At 36.2% G+C, this 19,759-nt stretch overlaps 1 protein-coding gene across 2 annotated transcripts in view; it reads right to left on the minus strand.

Annotated features, from left to right (window-relative positions):
* The window catches only part of FBN2 (fibrillin 2), a 269,631-nt gene that overhangs the window by 27,132 nt on the left and 222,740 nt on the right, over positions 1-19,759 (minus strand). For both annotated transcript variants that reach the window (XM_003900063.4, XM_009209018.4), the window contains 16 exons: positions 18,507-18,632; positions 17,766-17,918; positions 15,646-15,714; positions 14,341-14,466; positions 14,029-14,154; positions 13,476-13,601; positions 11,531-11,647; positions 9,855-9,983; positions 9,270-9,389; positions 6,019-6,144; positions 5,230-5,382; positions 4,391-4,456; positions 3,628-3,753; positions 2,937-3,056; positions 1,802-1,924; positions 1,212-1,343 (listed from right to left, as the gene is read on the minus strand). In XM_003900063.4, the coding sequence (XP_003900112.1) occupies positions 1,212-1,343; positions 1,802-1,924; positions 2,937-3,056; positions 3,628-3,753; positions 4,391-4,456; positions 5,230-5,382; positions 6,019-6,144; positions 9,270-9,389; positions 9,855-9,983; positions 11,531-11,647; positions 13,476-13,601; positions 14,029-14,154; positions 14,341-14,466; positions 15,646-15,714; positions 17,766-17,918; positions 18,507-18,632 (1,938 nt within the window). The remainder of the gene's footprint in view (positions 1-1,211; positions 1,344-1,801; positions 1,925-2,936; positions 3,057-3,627; positions 3,754-4,390; positions 4,457-5,229; positions 5,383-6,018; positions 6,145-9,269; positions 9,390-9,854; positions 9,984-11,530; positions 11,648-13,475; positions 13,602-14,028; positions 14,155-14,340; positions 14,467-15,645; positions 15,715-17,765; positions 17,919-18,506; positions 18,633-19,759) is intronic.

Genomic DNA, 19,759 nt, shown 5'->3' on the forward strand with positions numbered 1-19,759 from the left:
AAAGTAAGTTCAGAGGATGACAGAATGTTAGAGCTAGAGCAGATACACCCTTCCCCAACACACGCCACCACCACTCCTATCAATCATGCAGACTAGGTTTCTCACTGTATGCAGATGAAGTAACTGAAGAACAGGGAACTGAATCACTTTCAAGTCATCTAGATCATTTATGACAGATCCACAACCAGAAACCTGTGTTCTTAATCTGGTCACAGTGCTTACTCCCTCCACCCCAAAAACACATCTTCAAATGTAATAAAGATAGTATAATATAAAATTCAGCTAGTTATAAAAATAAGAAATTTATATGCCTAAAAATTAAAACACATTTCTAAGTATTTTAGCCAATCTCTGATTAAACAGCACATACATGCATTATTTTTTCACATATATACATTCAAATAAATTAAAAGAGAAATAAATGAAAATAAATTTCATGTACAGTAAGAAGACAGGATGATTAACAATGCTGATTTCCTTTCTTCTATACATAGTTATTAGCATTTTGCCCTGTGCTAGACTTGGAGGAACACACACTATGACTTAGGAGTTTAGGTTAATCTTCTGAGATAACAGATCTTGGAAGAATAGTGTTTTTGAAAGAACCACTGCATAACTACATCTATGTAGGTCTATTTTTAACTTTATTAAGTACTGTATTTGAATGAAATATCTAACAAATGAAGAAAAGAAACTAAAAAATCCAATTATAATTTGTTGCATATATTATTTTTTATGACACATGTAATTCAGAATAGTTCAGAAACTCACTCTTTTGTGAAAAAATTAAAGTTGACAGATTTTAAATCTAAAATCACCTCAGACTAGTTACTTCTAATCTCAATGTCTTCCCTAGCAGTAATTCCTTCTATGAATTAATAGAAGAACCACCCTAGTTTATCTTTTTAAATATTTTTCTATATATTTACTTGGTTACATATGTACCTACAGAACACATATAGTTTTATTTACAATTTTCTTTAAAATATGAAAAATCAAAAGGGCAGGTATTCTTGAGCAGGCATAAGTGCCACAATCCAGAACCTATTATATTAGCAGAGACCCTGAGATAGAAGAAAGCTAGCTGTACCACTGCCTTAACACATCTGGAAAAATAGTTCGCTTGCAGTTAAGATGAGGTGGGAGTAGTGCCATTAAGTAGGCTGGGAGTGGAGGCATTACATAAGCAGACACCTTCCCTTACCGCTTACCTACACAGCCCTCTCCATCAGGCCTTCGGGTCATTCCAGGAGGGCAGATGCACATGAAGGTGCCAATGAGATTCTTACACATCATGCCCCTAGATTCACAGTCATGTAACCCTTCAGCACATTCGTCCAGATCTAGAACAAAAAACAAAAATAGGAAATTATCTGGAGCAAGCTGTAGTTTAGTACTTTTAAGTCATAGGTGTGGTCTTCTGACACTTAACATGTAATCTTATGGTGGGACAGAGAAAGGAGAAGCCCAGCCGTTGTCAGCTACTGGCTATATTCCAGATGAGTAAGTTTCAGTACTGCTCATAGTGATAAGAAGTTCAGGGAAGGGCAATCTTTGCTTTAATAAGAATCCAAGAGTGTGACAATAGTGGGCTTCTCAACCCACCTTATCTCTGACTTGATTTTACAAAAATACCATCATGTGTCTTGTTATCTAGGTATGGAAATCCACTAGCAAAATGCTGTCATATGTATATTTCTGTAAAGCTCTAGAAGAAATTAGTTGAGAACTGTAAAATTATTAAAATGTATCTCCAGCATGACAAATAAGGTTCAAACTACTCCCATGTCTGTGGCCTTACCTTTGCACATCTTTTGATCTTCCCTGAGGGCATAGCCAATTGGGCACGTGCATTCATAGGACCCAAACGTGTTCATGCAGCGGAAAGCACACAGCAGTGGGTTCTGGGCACATTCGTTGATATCTGACCAAAGAAATGGATAGGCATGTGCTCAGCTTAGAGTTCTAATTATTTATATAACTAGATGTTGATGTCATTTACTTGGCGGTCATACAGAAAGCAATAGAATAGTAGAACTTATTACACATCTGGTATGCAGAATTCAGTACCTAACAAACTCATCTTTCAAAAATAACAGCTATAAACTCTGGAAAGAATATAAAAACTACCTGAAGTTTTTAGTGGTGAGCTGAAAGTCAGAGCAAACCACCAGTAGGGAGTAATTTCACATTGATTTGGCTTCTTTCTTTCTGAAATTACCCTCCAGATGACCATGGCCTGGCAGTGCTGTCATCTGGTAGCTAACTCTCCAGTAGAAACTTTCTGAGATTCCATCCAGAGGAACCAGGGGAGGGAATCTCAGGGCAACCAAGTCTGCTAAAGAGAGGGGAACCCTGGAAAGAAGAAGGCCAGGGAAGGAGAAACACTATGTGTTTTTCATCTTGTCAGCTCAAGTGGCATGACTGTACTATGCATGTGTGGGGCAAAATCAAGAATGCTAGTGAGTAAGTTTTAACAAACTGATAGATGAGCCATCGCCCTTCTCAAGCCTGAGAGTCTGCTATTGTGCCTACTAGAGATGACTGTCTGCTAAGACAAATACATCAATATTCTTCAGAGTAATATAACTGATTTCAAAGCGTATCTTTCACAATATCCAGAATATAAATCCAACATTAACCAATATACTGAAAAGGCAGGAAACCGTGACTCCATTTCAAGGGAATAGACAATCAAGAGATGCCAATCCTGAGATGACCCAGATGCTGGAATGATCAGACAAGGGCTTTACAGCAGCTATTGTAACTGTACTAAAGGAAAACTAAAAACCAACCAAGCAAACAAAAAACCCAAAAAACAAAAAAGCCCACCATATGCTCACCAGCAGAATATCAGAAACTATATAAATAAATATCGAGACATTAAAAACTTTCTATGTCAAGAAGAAGTAATATTTAAGACACAGATCACTTGCCTTCACAATTCATCATGGGCCCTGGCTCAAAGCCTTCATTGCAATTGCATTCAAAACTCCCAATAACATTGGTGCATGTACCATTTCCACATGGATTGCCAATTGAACACTCATCAGTATCTGAAAAAAGAGTAACAAGAAAGTGCCACAAAGACATTTTAGTTTAACAGGAGCATGCCCAGGAAGACCCATGCTTGGCCCTCACCCATTTCCAGGATCTGAGAAGGGCACATGTAACCCTGGCATCCCTTGGGCCTTGGCTGGCTGGCTGTTATGCAGTGCAGAGGATCTGAAGGATCAGTGTGCAATGCTCTGGCCCCCAGGCAGCAATACTTGCCCTAAAGATGACAAATTCAGAAGAAGGATGTGGTCTTCTGCTTCAAAAGCAGGCATGGAAGAGCATAGAGTAAAATGGATTTCATGTCCAATGAGAAATTTTGGCAACTGTAAGTCTCTAGGACACATAAGATTTTGTATGTTTGGTTGAAGACAGAGGTTGGTAACTCTCTCCATCTTCACGTAAATCAGGTCTGACTGGAAAATGTAAGACTGGTGAAGAAGGTGCCACTACTAGCTATTTATCCCGGATTTGTAAATCCTAACATCACCCAGGGTGCCTGAGAGACCTTTTACTGAATATGAGAAATAAAATAGAACTTTAAAATCTCTATAGTGTGGAGCCAACACTCACCCACACAGCGTACTCCAGTGTAGTCAAGGTTGTAGCCCATTGGACACTCACAGCGAAAAGATCCGTCGGTGTTGATACATTGACCATTTGAACAAATGCCTGGGCTCTCAAGACACTCATTGACATCTAAAATATAGAACTGCCCGTTAATTTCCTCATATAAAAAGATATGCCGGCTGGGCGTGGTGGCTCACGCCTGCAAATCCCAACACTTTGGGAGGCCGAGGCAGGTGGATCACCTGAGGTCAGGAGCTGAAGACCAGCCTGGGCAACATGGTGAAACCCCATTTCTACTAAAAATACAAAAAAAATTAGCCAGGTGTGGTGGCGCACACCTGTAATCACAGCCACTTGGGGAGGCTGAGGCAGGAGAATCACTTGAACCTAGGAAGTGGAGGTTGCAGTGAGCTACATCACACCACTGCATTTCAGCCTGGGTGACAGAGTGAGACTCCATCTCAAAATAAATAAATAAATAAATAAATAAATAAATAAAAAGATACGCCAATACTGTGTTATTTCTATTCAACACAGAGTTGTAAATACTTCTTTTGTCAGAGAAATATGTAATGTATTTCATATATCATGATATAGTCTTATGATATATGTATAACGTATATGACACAAAATAAGGGTTATATATGTCCATTAAATACAATATACTATATGTTATATACAAAAGTTGGCATGAGTTATAAAATAAATGTAAAATAATATGTTTGTATTAAATAAGAATACAGAAATAAAATATATCAAAGCGCACCTTCACGTGTATCATGAAGACTAGGGACAGTTCCATGGCCATATGGACACAAATCCTGAAATGCAACTACAAAGAAAAATACAAATTCTCCATTATTGAAGACTTGAAATTATCAGAGAACTTAAGAAAGGATGAACAATATACATGAAATTACACTTACGTTTCCGTTACAAAGCTGTCTATAACAAGAGTCTTTTATTTTTATGATTTAGTTCAAAAGCATATTTAGTGAGGGCCACCTTCTAGGGTGCCACCTGCTCAGTGCTCCTGGTTCTGTTTGCTCATTTAAAGCTGAGCAGCTAAAGAGACCTTCCCTGCACATCACACTCAGAAGCTATCCCTAACCTAGAGGCCAAGTCAGTTGGAGTTTGCTGGGATTTATCCTATAATTTATGCATGCCAACGAGACCTGAGGCTATTGATCTTTTCCTGTAAAGGGCCATTGTGCTGACTCAGCTTCTCAGAATTTAATGTAACATTCTGAGAGCCACGGCCTGCGATACAATGCCCACATAGGACTCCTGCAGCAACTCGGAATATAATTTCCATTCCCTTCTTTCTCCTGCCTTGGACTTCTCAAATTCATACTTCTGAAAGCAAGTAATACTAACCTTGGAGGTGGGGAATGAAATAAAAGGGTAACACCACCTGTGCTCACACATGTCTTATTCAAAAGCTGAAAGAAGTTTCTCAGGCTAGGTTGTTCAATGAACCATCAAAACTTATATGCAAGGAGATGACCTCACCCTCAAAATATTCATAAATTACATGGTTAAAGCCACTCTGGCAAATATTCAAAAACTGGTACACAAAGTGCTGTTTGATGTCATTGCTCTTACCTTCATCGTCTTTGGGGCACAGCTCACAGGGGTCCCCCCAGCCCTCTCCTGGCATCTTACTACAGCAGCATTTTGCTTTTGTGGTGTTGAAAGCTTTGGGCACAGAACACTTTCCATTTTCAAAATTTGTGAAGCAGAAGCTCTGGCGAGTATCTAATCAAAAAAGCAAATATTACAGATGGAATTATTTTGTAACACTGTTTGGACAGAACATTTCTCCTTGTAGAACACGCGATGCAGACTAGATCAACAGTTAAGACAGGTCTGGAAATCTTCAATTGCTGATTTCATTTGCCAATTTAGATTGACCTGGCTACAAAATTATTTAATATTTTAATATGCTTAAAATATTTTTATAATGTGCTAAGGAAATTCGAGAAACCATGCTCAGTATCAAAATGATTTCCACTCTTTTCTCACTGTTGTGTGATAGCCTAAGAAAAACAATTGAGGTAACTTTCAGTAAGTTACATCACACCAAAAGCAACGCATACACCAATATATAAAAAAGCTATGCCAACAACAAAATTAACATAGTCATTCTGATAAATCAGAATAAGAATTTTTCTTTTAGTAAAAAAGTTTATAAAAATATAGAAACAGTGGCAGTAATTCAAAGTACCTTAAAAATTGTTCACTGCGTATGTTTGAGACCTAAATTTTTAACTTGCAGATGTATTTTAGCATAGACATTTATTTTGTCAGGACTAATACCAGCATGATGGTTTACAATCCAGCTTTAAAGTTTCTAAGGGTGAACTGTGACAGTGAAGTCATTCCAAATCTTACCAAAGCATCTCCGTCCATTATCAGATAGTACGAAGCCAGGGGGGCAGAGGCACTGGAAGCCCCCTGGAGTATTAGTACAGGAACCAAAAAGACAAATGTTGGGATCTTCATCACATTCATTTATATCTGCAGAACAGGGGGAGTATTTATTAGTCATTCAACACTTGAAAATAAACAATTGTCCATACTATCACAGTCCACTAGCCAGTTGATATTTCAGACAAGAGATGACATTATGTTGTATGTTTAATTTATTCATAAAAATAAACTATTATTGCTTCAGAAGTCAAAAGTTATATTCGATTTCAACCAACCATGTGCCAGAGAGTCCCAAGTCCATGTCCACCTTCCTGTTTTTGATCTTTAGTGGTGTATGTATGTCTACCTGCCTACCTGACATGAACAACTCCACGTCTCATGGGCATTGCAGGCTCCATGTGGCCAAATGTTCTACGAACTGGTCCCCGTCTCCCTGATATCTCTCTCTCAGTAATCCAAATTGTGATCCCCAAGTCACCCCTATTTCTCTCCTTTTTTCACTCCACATGTAAGCAGAACGTGGCAGCCAGTTCTACCTTCTCAGGACTTCCACAGCCATCATCATTTGCCACCAGTCTCTCAACTGATGTCTACATCTCCCTGTCTTCTTCTTGTCACCTTGCCACCAGGGGTGCCTTTCTAAAACATCCATCTGATAACATTTGAAAATCTGTGCCTATGGAACTGGAGGGCTGAGACATATTTTGACAGAGTTATCATTTCCCCTCTTCCCCAGAACACTTCCTGAAAATAAATAAGCATGTGTGCCTCACTAGTGATTTTCCGTCATTTTTTGTGGGAAGTACTTATTTAATGGAATGTTTTAATCACATGAAAAAAATATTACTTTTCAGGTACATTAGAATGTAAGCTCCATGAGGACATGACATGTCTGTCTGGCTCACGGTTGAACCTTCAGCTTCTAGCACGGTATCTGGCACATACAAGTTCTCAGTTCATGTTGGGAGAAGTTTAACAAAAGAGTCATCACAACCCTTCTATAAAATGACAAAAAACTGCAGAAACCAACCCACCCCTTCAAACAACAACAACAAAAACAAAAAAATACAACAACTCCTGCAATGGCTCCACACTGACCACAGGCCTGAGTTCAGTCTTCTGAGCCAGCCATTCTATGCTCCTTATTGTGCTCATGCTACCTACATTTCCAAATAGCCTCTTCCGTTCTCTTTCTTTGGTTGATCAGGAAATTCCTATCCAACACTTAAGAGTGACCTAGACAATCATCTATCCTCTGTGACAGGCTTTCTTGCACTGCTACCCTCTCACAACTACCACAATGATCCCTAACCTCCTGTGGTGTTCCCATCTCCTGAATGGACCTCCAGTACAGTGTCTGTCACATTGTATTATAAGGACGTCTTCACAGAACAGGTTTATTTACAAAATAGGTCTCTCCCCTTAGGTAGCAAGCTACCCCAAAGCAAAGATGATGTTCCTGTATTTCCAGCACCTAGAAAGGTGCCAAATGTTCACTGTAATACCCACTAAACGTAGGAATGAATTTATATCTGTGCAGGGTATGTATACACATATTGATGTATGTGTGTGTGTGTGTGTGGTCATGTTAGAATGTCTTCTGGGAAACATTGGTAGAAAGGATACTAGTCTGAAGAAAATCTTCTTATAGTGAAGTAAGTTAATTAAAAAACATTTTTTCACACTTTGGGAGGCTGAGGCGGGTGGATCACTTGAGGTCAGGAGTTCGAGACCAGCCTGGTCAACATAGTGAAACCCCGTCTCTACTAAAAGTACAAAAATTAGCCAGGCATGGTGGTGGGCACCTGTAATCCTAGCTACTCCGGAGGCTGAGGCAGGAGAATTGCTTGAATCCAGGAGGTGGGGGTTGCAGTGAGCCAAGATAGTGCCACTGCACTCCAGCCTGGGTGACAGAGTGAGACTCCATCTCAAAAAAAAAAAGTAATAAATTAAAACCATTTTTTCAGAGATGCAAACTAGTGTCATTGCTAATGACAGATAAAGGAAAAGGAAATATTTCTGAAACTTAATAATAATATATGATATCTTAATAAAATATATCCATACTTTCATTAAGAGGAAAGGTAGCCAAGATTGCCTCATACAAGGAGGCATATGTATTTCTATTTCCCTCCTAGTGGCTGACACACTACTTTAATTATCATTCCATAAAGAGAAGGATCACAGAGACAAAGAAGAATCAAGATTGAGCATGAGAAAAGAAAATGGAAGAACAACAGGATCTTAAACTTTTCAAGAAACTTCTTACTGAGATGATTCTAGTATTATTGTTTATTAATTTTTAAGTATTAAAAACACTAGACAATCTTATAATGAACTATACAAATCAGAATGACTAGGGGATACTCATGATATCTAATTATGTGGTCTGAAGAATAATTCAATTCTATGAAGTAAACTGCTTCCTTCTGCCCTATTTAATTCCTTTAAATATGAACAGTAGAATGATATATCTTTAGGTAGAATCTTGCCAAGGGTGACAGAATTATAAAAAATTGGATAACTCAAAGGCAAAAAAATATCCTTAGCATCTTTTCATGTTAGAAAAACCACACTAAGATGCTGGTGCTTCTGAATTTCAACGAGGCTGTAAAAAATAATTTGTATAAAAGTGAAATAAAGTGAACTGTAAAAAAAGTGGGACTTCATCATGTCCACTAGGCAATTCAAGGACCCACTTTTGATGCGGTTACAGAGTTCGTGTGTGCTGGAAAAGTTTCAACAGAAAAACATCTGTTATGACAAATGGATTAATATTTTCTGCTCTGACATGAGGCCTTCCCAAGGAAAAGAATGTCTCAACAGCATTGTCGAGATTTTTCTGCTTCACATTTCTAAGACTCTAGACACCTTTAATAGCTGTTTTAAACCTGGGTGTCAAAGATTACAATTTTTGTAGACGCTCTTTAAATTCATTGAAAGTCTCTGTTGACATTTGGAAAAAAGATTAGCGTATGCTGAAAATTCTTTGACTAGCATTAGACTTCTGGTGATGAAAAAATCCTACATCCCCAAGTTTTTTATTCTCACCATCATTTCTGATGGTTCAGTAAAACAGACATAGGCAGCGATATGTTTAATTCCTTAGGTCAGCATGCTTGCAATGGTTGCACTTAGTATGCTTCCAGAGTCTTCACCATGTCTTACTATACTGAGCTACTTGTGGGCCTCAGAATTAATGTTAGCCTTACCAATGCAGTTCTCGCTTTTTACTTCATACCCTGGGGGACAGATGCATCTGAAGGATCCCTCCAAATTCTGACAGGTACCAGGAGAGCAAGAGCCAGGAAGGGCGACACACTCATTAGTGTCTTTAGAGAAAAAGAAGAGAAAAAATAATTTAAGCATGAGATAATTGTTGCATACATTTATCTGTCTGCCAAACGATACTAACATGAACTCAACTCAGGTCCTCTGATCTACTGGGTCACCATGAACACATATTCCCAGAGATACTCTTCTGACATCTTGGATATTTCCTATTTGGCAAGTGGCTAATTTTCTTGATTTGTTTCCTTTGCCTACTTTTCTTAAGACATGGACAGCCTCAAGCTCTGTCCCCAGTAAAAACATTGCCTATGAGACATTCCCATTGTTGATACCTTATACTAAAATTTTCCATCATAGTTTATCTTGATCATGTGATCTGATGATTAAATGAAATAGTAATGAATTCTTAAGTGAAAGGAGGGGAGGTACGCATCATCATTTTACCAAACAAACAAAAAACAAAAAAAAACATCACCATAAAGACTGCTTGTTATTTAGATACTTACCTATACAGTTTTTGCCATCCGGGGTAAGTTCATAACCTTCGTTACACAGACACTTGAAGGAGCCAATTTCATTAAAACACCGTCCATTTCTGCACACCTGACCAAAAAAGGAACTGCACTCATCTATGTCTGAAAGCAAACAGGAGTCCGTTTTTCAGAAAGAGCTCTTAACACGTATATTGTTTCACAAGTCACTACTTAAAAACATACTTATTGCATTTATAAGAAATCCCACATTACAATTCCTTATCAACAGACAAAAATGGCACATATCGTAAGGATCATTTAATTAATAGGATCCTATAGATTCCTACTATTTTTCAACCATAAAGATACATTTTTTTTCATTTTTGATATTAATATAACTCATGAATTTAGAACCAGATAAAAACCAAGGTTTAAGGTGAAGCTTTCCATTCTTTCTAACTGAAAAATATTTATTTTCCTACAGGCTGGGGGATATGTGTGATTTAATCTGATTGCCTAATTTGCAGATACTTTACCTGGAGCTAAGTTGACCATATTCAGAGAACAAATAAATGAGCTTATTTATTACAAGAAAATCAATGATATTAAAAACACTGGAATTGCTGATATAATACATAATTTAAAGAAAAAAGACACTAACTGTTAAGTTTTCATCTAAGTTTAGGGTTGATTACATTTGGGTAATTTCCTGGGTTGTTTGAAGATTGTACTTTGATCAGAGCCATGTCCGTATTTTTTAGTTCTCCCTGACTGTACAAAGGCTCTAAGAAACCAGTCAAGAAGGCAGCAGTTGAATAAAATGTCCAATTAGCTCTATTTTCTTTCACAATTATGGAATTTTGAAAAATAAAGAAAACAGAGAGGAACTTATGTTGGGTTAAATGAGGAGGTGGGGATGAGCTCTGATATAGTCCCACAATGGTAGAAAACCTAAGTTCTTCCACATACCTTGCAGGGCCATGCAAAATACAACACATTATGCTGTAAACTACCCATGCAGTTCCTGCCACGCGGTAAACAAGGAATAAACGTTTGCTGTCATTTCTCTTATTCTCTCCTCCAACTACTTCAGGACCCTCTCTCACTCACTATCAGTTTCCATTTCACATTTGTATGTTGCTGTGGGCCAAAGGCTAAAAGTCCTGTACTGCGCATAGGACAGATTTCTGAGGGCTAATCTAGAAACCTAGTCACCATTCTTTTTTTTTTTTTTTTTTGGAGTGGGGGAAGGCATCTTGGCTTCAAAAGCTGATGGAAAATGAAATGTCAAGCCATGACAAGTGGAAGTAGGCGGCTACTGGTACTTGAATGTAAATAATCCAGAATGGATTTAAATGAAATACTTATAATAACATTGAGACAATGGTCTATTTTTGATCTCATTAAGGGAATACAAATACCCCAAACCATAAATCAGTCCCAATATGTTTACTGTGATCTGAATGACCTTTTTTCCTCAATTGATTGGTTGACTGACAAAAGGGTTCAAGCGTATATTGTCTTGTGACAATTTAGGCCAATACTGTGGTATCAGTTAACTAGTAACCAGTCAATGATATTATATATCTTTTGGCACATATTTGCAATTTTAGTAATATAATTTTTTTTGGTCTTTAGTTTTGTTTTTTATTTCAGCACATTGTGTGGAAATGAAATAGAAGCAATAAAAGACTGAATGAAGTACTTACCCAAGCAATCATTATTATGAGTGAGTTCAAACCCTGGGTAGCACAGACAGTTATAGGATCCAACAGTGTTTTTACAAGTTCCATTTCCACACGGATGCCGCTCGCACTCATCAACATCTACAAAGAAATATTGGCTCAAAAAATTAAATTTTTAACTGGAAAAAAATAGGCTATTAACCCTTTTATATGTTTAAACTATGGAATTATTTAGATTTTCCTAATTCAGTACTAGGAACTCATATCTCCTTGAGGAAAATGAGTATGAGATAGAGAAAAATCAAAATTACAAGAAATCAAAATTATAAAATTATAAGAAAATAATACAGTTTAACAGGTACTGACTGTGTCAGATAATACTCAGACATAGCCTAGGAGAGCATCCCCCTGGCAGAGATGTATTAATGAGCAGGTCTGCTTAATAATTATAAATAAAACTGATCTTCTAAAATATTGAAACAATTTGTTTCATTATAAAAGGCATTATAAACACTTACCCAGAAATTTAAATCCCTTAATTTGAGTGGGAAAACAAAGATAAACTTTAGTTTACTTAATTGTATGAAGTAATGAAATCCAAATTGAAGTTTATTAGAATTCACTATTAGCCTTCAAAAAAACTGAATTAAGAAAATACTTAGAAAGGTCATCTGTCATATGAGACAGCAGACTCCTCCAATTATGAATTCCAGTCTGCTGAAACTCTACTACACCAAAAAAAGGGTGGGGGTTGGTATTGTTCTTTAGGAAGGAAGGTCTGTATAAGGGAGGTCTTACTGAAGAATCCGACTAGTTTTTATCATGGAAGAATTGTTATGAGTAGACAAATCTTTCCCGTAAGAATTTCTGAATCATAAATCTCACATTTTTTTTTTTGGTAAATCATACTCTCTCTGGGAGTATGGCAAGAAACAGCATGTATAAGCAAGCATTCTTAGGGAGTTCATGCAAATAAGACCAGATCCTGTATATTCCTTTGTATAAGCATCACCTAGAGAATTTTCCCTGCCATTATGGGAGAATTCCAAAGGGAGGACTCTTAGTGGATGAACCTGGAGACACACTCCAGGTATTCCCTGTTGTATGAATGTGTCATGAAGGAAACCAGTCCTGTGGTACTGAAATCTGATTTTAATATTCACATAGATAATATCTTGAATATCAAAAGAGTAGCTGAACAGCCCTAGCCTTTTCTACACTGAGAACATGCTAATTATAAGTAGCCAAGTTTTAAATTTGATTTTCCCCCTTCAAGCGCAAAGCACAGAAAGAAAACTCTTCAGCAGAGGCAGAGCCAATGGCTGACATCAGACTTAAGGGGTTATACTCAGTCCCAGCTTCATGGCATCCAGCCCATCTGTCTTTGAAAACTTATTAATCATCAGCTCAGCAAGAACTCACTAAGCACTATTATCACTTGACTACCCATTACATTAGCTACTCGGAATTTTTGAAGAGTTTGGCTATATTTGCTCCTGAAGCGATTTTTAAGAGATAAAACAGAAAATATGTACATAAATCCCATGTATTCAACAATTTGTTTTACAAAAGTATGTGCATATGTGTATACATTTATTAAGTTTAATGCTGTCACTCTTACTACTCTCTTGCATTCCAAAATGGTGTCTTGAGGAGAAACATGAAAGTAAAGGGCAGCAGGTGCTATGGTAAGTTCCACACAAGCCCAAGTGACTCAGAGTGCATATCGAGCCATGTGAACATCTTCTAGAGAAAAAGCTGTGAATCACTGAACTGAAGAACATATTGCAGTATGTCCCTGTTTGCAAATTTTATACTGAATCAAGACTTAAACAGTTTGACCTAGTTAATTTTTTGCAAGATTGTTTCTGACAGACACATAGTAGTTAGTCATGGCACTTGATGGAACTGTGATCTGTTCTGGAGTCCCAGCCCCACTTCACTCCCTGGAGCCACATGTCCTTCTTACCCATGCACATGGTCTGGTCCTGAGAAGCCTTAAAGCCATTGTGGCAGATGCACTGGTAACTTCCTTGCAGATCAACACACAAGCCATGACTGCAAACGTTAGGAATTTCTAAACATTCGTTGCGATCTAAAACAAACAAACAAACAAAACACGTTACATGTATCTGATTTTTATTAAGATTTCTTCATTTTTCACAGTTGTGTTTCTCTAATCTGCTATTAATTATTACAGACAGGCTGAAAATGAACCATAACAATAGCTGAATCGAAATGAACAAGGCTTTAACTTATCCAACCCTCTTTATTTAATCATGCAATTATTTATGTTTTTTTGGTATCTCAAGGATATTATTTTGTTTTAGGTCCAATCCTGGGGAAATCCATTGAAGAGACCTATTTTCTTAACAAAATAAAAGATATGGTGAAATAGGTTCACTATAAGTGAACAGATTGAGAGAGAATATCCTTCTGAAATTATTCTTGAAGTATTTTTTGATAGGAAATCTAAGGAATCTTTTGCTCAGTGCCAAAGAATGAGTCAGCCTCTTTCTTACCTACACAGGCCCCATTGGGTGAAAGTTTGAAACCCGCGGCACATTCACAGCGGTAACTACCAGGACTATTGATGCAGTCTGCATTCCGCTGACAGAGATTATCACCATTGCTGCACTCGTCTATATCTGAAAGAGCAACAGTTCCATTTTAAGGAGTCCTTTTTATTATTGTATTAGCGTTACATTCACGTCACACTTTGATGATCAATTCTTGAAAAATTGTAGAAGAAATAGTAAAAATCAGAAACCATCTAAATGCTATTTATGTATACTAAATTATACTGGATAAAGGACATACATTATTCAGATTACCTTCGCAAACCAACAGCAGGTCATTGTAACTGAATCCTGTAGGACATTCACAGCGGAAACTGCCAATCTGGTTAATGCATACACCGTTTGCACAAATGCCTGGAATCTCTTTACATTCATCAATGTCTGAAATGGAACAGATTTGGTCAAATATAAGTTGTTCTGCTTAATGTACTTACCATATAACCTTGAATAATGGTACATGTACCCTGGGATGAGAACAAATATTCAGTGTCACAAAAATCAATTATATACTGGCATGGATAATTTTTTTGGTTTATAAAAACATATATACCAGAAAACGGAAACAGTGATGGAAAAAATGTAAGTAGCTGATAAAATATACCAAGTAATTTCAGAGTCAATATAGCAAATGAACTTCCTAGGCAATCAAACCTCTTCTTCAGGTTACCCTAACTGCTGCTAGTCATTTGTTTAAAAAGCTATGCTTTCATCATTGTATGTATTTTGTTTTATCATGTATTCATAATGGAGACTTAAAATTATATTCCTTAGGCCAGGTGTGGTGGCTCACGCCTGTAATCCCAGCACTTTGGGAGGCTGAGGTGGGCAGATCACGAGGTCAGGAGTTTGAGACCAGTCTGACCAACATGGTGAAACCCCTGTCTCTACTAAAAATACAAAAACTTAGCCAGGTGTGGTAGTGGTTGCCTGTAATCCCAGCTACTCGGGAGGCTGAGGCAGCAGAATCACTTGAACCTAGTAGACGGAGGTTACAGTGAGCCGAGATTGCGCCATTGCACTCCAGCCTGGGCAATAAGAGCAAAACTTCATCTCAAAAAAAAAAAAGACATTGCTTACTGAATCTTTGAGGAAGGAAACTACAGTGAGTAACACAATGTACATTTAGAAGGAATTAATTAATATGAAAAATAAGTCTGCAAATTCATATTTAGACCAGTAAAAAGGGAAACTGCAAAAATACACCAAAAATTTAAAAATGTACTTAAGAAAATAGCAACTAAAGGTTAAAATAAGGTAGATTATTTAGAGTCATGTAATACAATGTGCATCACAAGGACAACTGAAGCTTTAGCATGGTGGATGTGGCAAATATTTAGATAGTCACATAACTACCATAACCCAATCACCAGACTATGCTGATGGAGTATCATTATTAATACTTGGTTAGAGTCTGTAAGCCTGTTATTTCTCTCTTATATAACTATATTAGATTGGAATCCAGATTATTATGTTTTGCGGTACTCTTGAATTTTAAAAAGAGATATTTTTACAGAATGATACATGTATGTATTAAAACAAACATAATCTGGAAAAACTCACCAACAGCTTTTCCTGTGTGAATGTCAAAGGTGAATCCAGGAATATTTCCACATATGGTTTTAAAGTCAGCTTTAAAATATAAACAAAGCAATGCACTCTTAAATTTCTCAAATTCCTTCAAAATAACATTTTGTATTACTTTCACAAACAAATATATTTTACATTATTCACAACCAGACATTTTGATTTCAATTATATTTATTTGATAGCAATGCCAGCTTCTACTAGGAGTGGATCTAGGCATTCTTTACCATTATTATCATTGTTATTTCTATTACTCTCATTAACTTTTTACTGCTCTAATATCAGAAGGCAAGTAAATCATTATAAGATTCAAAATGTTTATTTAGATATTTAAATACTCTTTTTCTTTTGATACGCAGAGCTTTAGAAAACATCCAATGCATAAAGATTTAAAAAAGAGAAGTAAAAATTGAAAAAGGAATTACAGAGTGCACAAAGGTATAGACATGCAAAAATAATGTTGTAGAAGGGAAATAGGCAAACAATGAATAATGAATGAGATACGAATATTATCTTTTTTTTTTTTTTTACTGTGTCTACTGGTTGGAACGTGAAATTCGAATCATCAAAAACAATGCATTATGAAATAAAATAGGGACTATCAGAGGTATTCTCACACATAATTCACCAAATCAATGGAAATTTAAAAGAATTATAATTTGCAAGACGAAAATGCTTCTGACACTCAATGCTATACAAGTGAGTAAAACTCCTGAAAACAGTATTAGGTAAAACTTGAACTGCATACTATATTCCAAGTGCTATTGGGTCAGGGATGCTGTATATTTCATCCAGCAATATATACCGAGTATTGAGAACAAGGAGAAAAACAATAGATGCTCAATTTAATGGTTTCTAATTGTCTGGCAATGTACACATTATAATTTATATGTATAATCTCCCTAATTGTCGCTGCAACCATATGAATTAGTCACTGTAATTATTTATTATTCCCATTTTATACATGAGAAATTAGTTTCAGAAAGGATAAATACTCTGCAGGAGGTTCCACAATAAGTATCCTAAGAGTTTTGATTTAAATACAGACCTGTCTCTCAAATCTAAGCTTTCGCTTCTTCTCACAAAGAAAGTGCTATTTTAATTCCCCAAATCAATGATCTTCAATTTGTAACTATGCAGTTTGAAAGTTGAGAACTGTAGGAATGTTTCTATTTAATTGTATGGAACATAATAATGGCAAGATAAGGCTAAGAAAATCCATTTGACCAGTGAATTCGAGTCACTGAAAAAGGCCTATGTGTTGCTTTTCACCATTTCTCTCCTTAATTTCATTTCATCAACACATTAAATGAAACATTTAAATACAAATACCCTAAGTAATATTTGGTAACTAATATATAATCACCGTTTCTTATTTGGCCTACTGGTTCAACTCTTAGTATCTATAGTTATTAAAAGTTGCCATTCTACAGGTCATAAAAGAGAAACTGATGGACAGCAATTTTAAGACAAGCATTTTTGGTCTTATCTCTATTATCTTTCACTTTTTCTTTCAAAAGAATCTGTCTTGTGAAAAAAAAATGACCAAGTAAAGACAAGCTCTATTTTTTGCCTAAAAATTTCAGTGATGTCTGAGGAAGCAGATGTAAAGGCACATTTTGACAATGGGTTGCTTTTATGTAAAATTTGCTCATAAAAACACTTTTTGCATATTTTCCATGACTGAACTAAAGAAATGAACTTTTTGAATTTAGTTTTTTTTCCAAATATTACACCTTCCATGTCTAGCACAGTGGCATACAACACTTGCTCAAGAAAGATTTGTTTGATGAATAAATCAATAATTGACAAGCATAGTTTAAGATACCGAGTTTAAATGGACTAATGCTATAAACTCTAACTCTTCAGCAATGATCTTATTTTCACGATTCACAAGCCTATTCAACATAATGTCTCAGAAGTTAGTGTGTGAATCTCAAAGAGGGCCACTTGGGAAATAGAGCCATATGATGCTCTTGAATATTTTCGGAACTGAGCATCTCTAGTTTTAGCACACACTGACTTTGACTATATTGTTACATGTATGCATGTATCACTGACACGGCAGTCAGCGGAAGCACGAGCCATGTGCTTACCTGTTCCTGGAGTTGGGCATGGTTCACAAGGTTTGTTCCAGGCTTTGCCCACATTATATGTGCAGCAGCACATCCTTTTTGTCACATTGAAAGGCAACTCATTCTCACAAGTGGTTCCATTATAGCTTCGGTAGCAAAAGCTTTTTCTCATGTCTACATAAAGAAAAACAAAGAAGCTGGCCATTTGTATCCACGAGTAGTTTATAATGAAGCCCCCACTGCTGTAGACATCAAGCTTTCCTGATGAACACAACTCTGAAAACCTTCTGAGTCATTTGAAGCTATCTTAAAATAAGTCTTTAAACAGAAATCATTTTTAGATTAACATTTCTCCTTTATCCTTAGATAAAGGATTTCACTTATAATTTTCTTTGGAGACAATGTTAATACATATTTGTTTTTCTCTCAAAATCATTTATTTAATTAAAAAAATTAAGCATTAAAATTCAAATGTTATTTTATTTGTATATTAATGTTCACACTATATGAATGGAGATGACAAATTTACGAATATATAACATTTGAGGAAATTTTCTACATTAGACTCAAGCTTTTAAAAATGTAGATGTATATCCAAAGGTCAAAAATTTGATACTAAGCCAGCAGCTTACAAGATTCTGAAATATCTCAATTCACGAAGATTTAACTTTCAAACTTCCTGAACAATAGTTCTGAGACATAAGTGCTTTAGATGTGAAGTTGACAACTGTGCTGTAATTAATCTCAGAGTTCTTTACCTACCCATGCAGTTGTGGCCTCCATTGACCTGCATGTACTCAGGTGGGCAAATGCAGGTGTAATTTCCCAGGGTGTTATAGCAGGTCCCAGGCCCACACACACCAGGATGTGCAAAACACTCATCAATATCTAGAGTAGGCAAGAATATCCATTAATAAATATATTTTTTCAATGAATTTATATTACTTAGATGACTGAACAAAGCATAGGTGATTCTCTAAATCCCTATTTACGCAAAATTTAGAAATAAAGAAAATATGCCAAATACGCATTTATATAACACAGATACACCTTTCTTCAAAAGAAAAAAATCTCCATATTAAAAAATATAAAGCATCAAAAGAAATTATTCTAAAGTGGCAAAAAATAATTTCCTTGGCACCTATATATATATATATATATATATATATATATATATTTTTTTTTTTTAATTGTAATTCACATTCTTCAATTGGAATTTCTTTAAAGCCTGTTTTCGTCCTATGTCACTTAGGCTAAGTTTTAATGCCAACTTTAAAGTGAATGCAGGTTGGGAAAGCCTTTGTCTTTGTAGCTTCTTTCAAATTAGTAACAATTCCGAGATTCTTAAAGCAGTGCAGCTGCTGGTTGTTCTCCTTATTATATCCTATTTCTTCCAGATGCATTTATCGAACGTGTTCCAAAAAAGTTAAAATGGAAATAATTACGCTACATGCTTAATATTCAGTTAGAAGGATTCATTCATTTCACAGTTAAATATTGAGATTCTACTGTAAGCTAGAACTTGTAGCTGTAATGATGAGTAAGATGTGGACCGTGCCTCCAGAAGCCCCCAGTGTAGTGGTGAGACAGGTCCCTAAAACAATTGAAATACCATGTGATAAGGTGAGGGGATGGAAGCAAGAATGGCAGCTGCATAACCTTTGAACTTCTTCATACCATATAGTCCAACCTTTAAAAAATTACTGATCAATATTAAGTTAATGGTCACATTGAAGCTTATCAATTTTTCCTTGTAAAATGTAATGCTTATCAATATTTTCACTAATAACTTACTTAATATTGTAGGTTTTCACACTACCCCATTTTCCCAATTTATATTTAATCAAGCCTCATAGAAAAATACAGTGAATTATGGCAATGAGCTGTAAATTGATTTGTCTATCATCATACAACTTAGCCACATTGATATGAAAAGAAAAAAGCTATGAACAAGTCTTAATTGAGCCTTTTGTAGAATTTGAGGATGGGCCTTTCCCCCAGGCCTCGGCAGCCAT

Source organism: Papio anubis, chromosome 5 (assembly GCF_008728515.1).
Source record: "Papio anubis isolate 15944 chromosome 5, Panubis1.0, whole genome shotgun sequence".
NCBI classification, from domain to species: domain Eukaryota; kingdom Metazoa; phylum Chordata; class Mammalia; order Primates; family Cercopithecidae; genus Papio; species Papio anubis.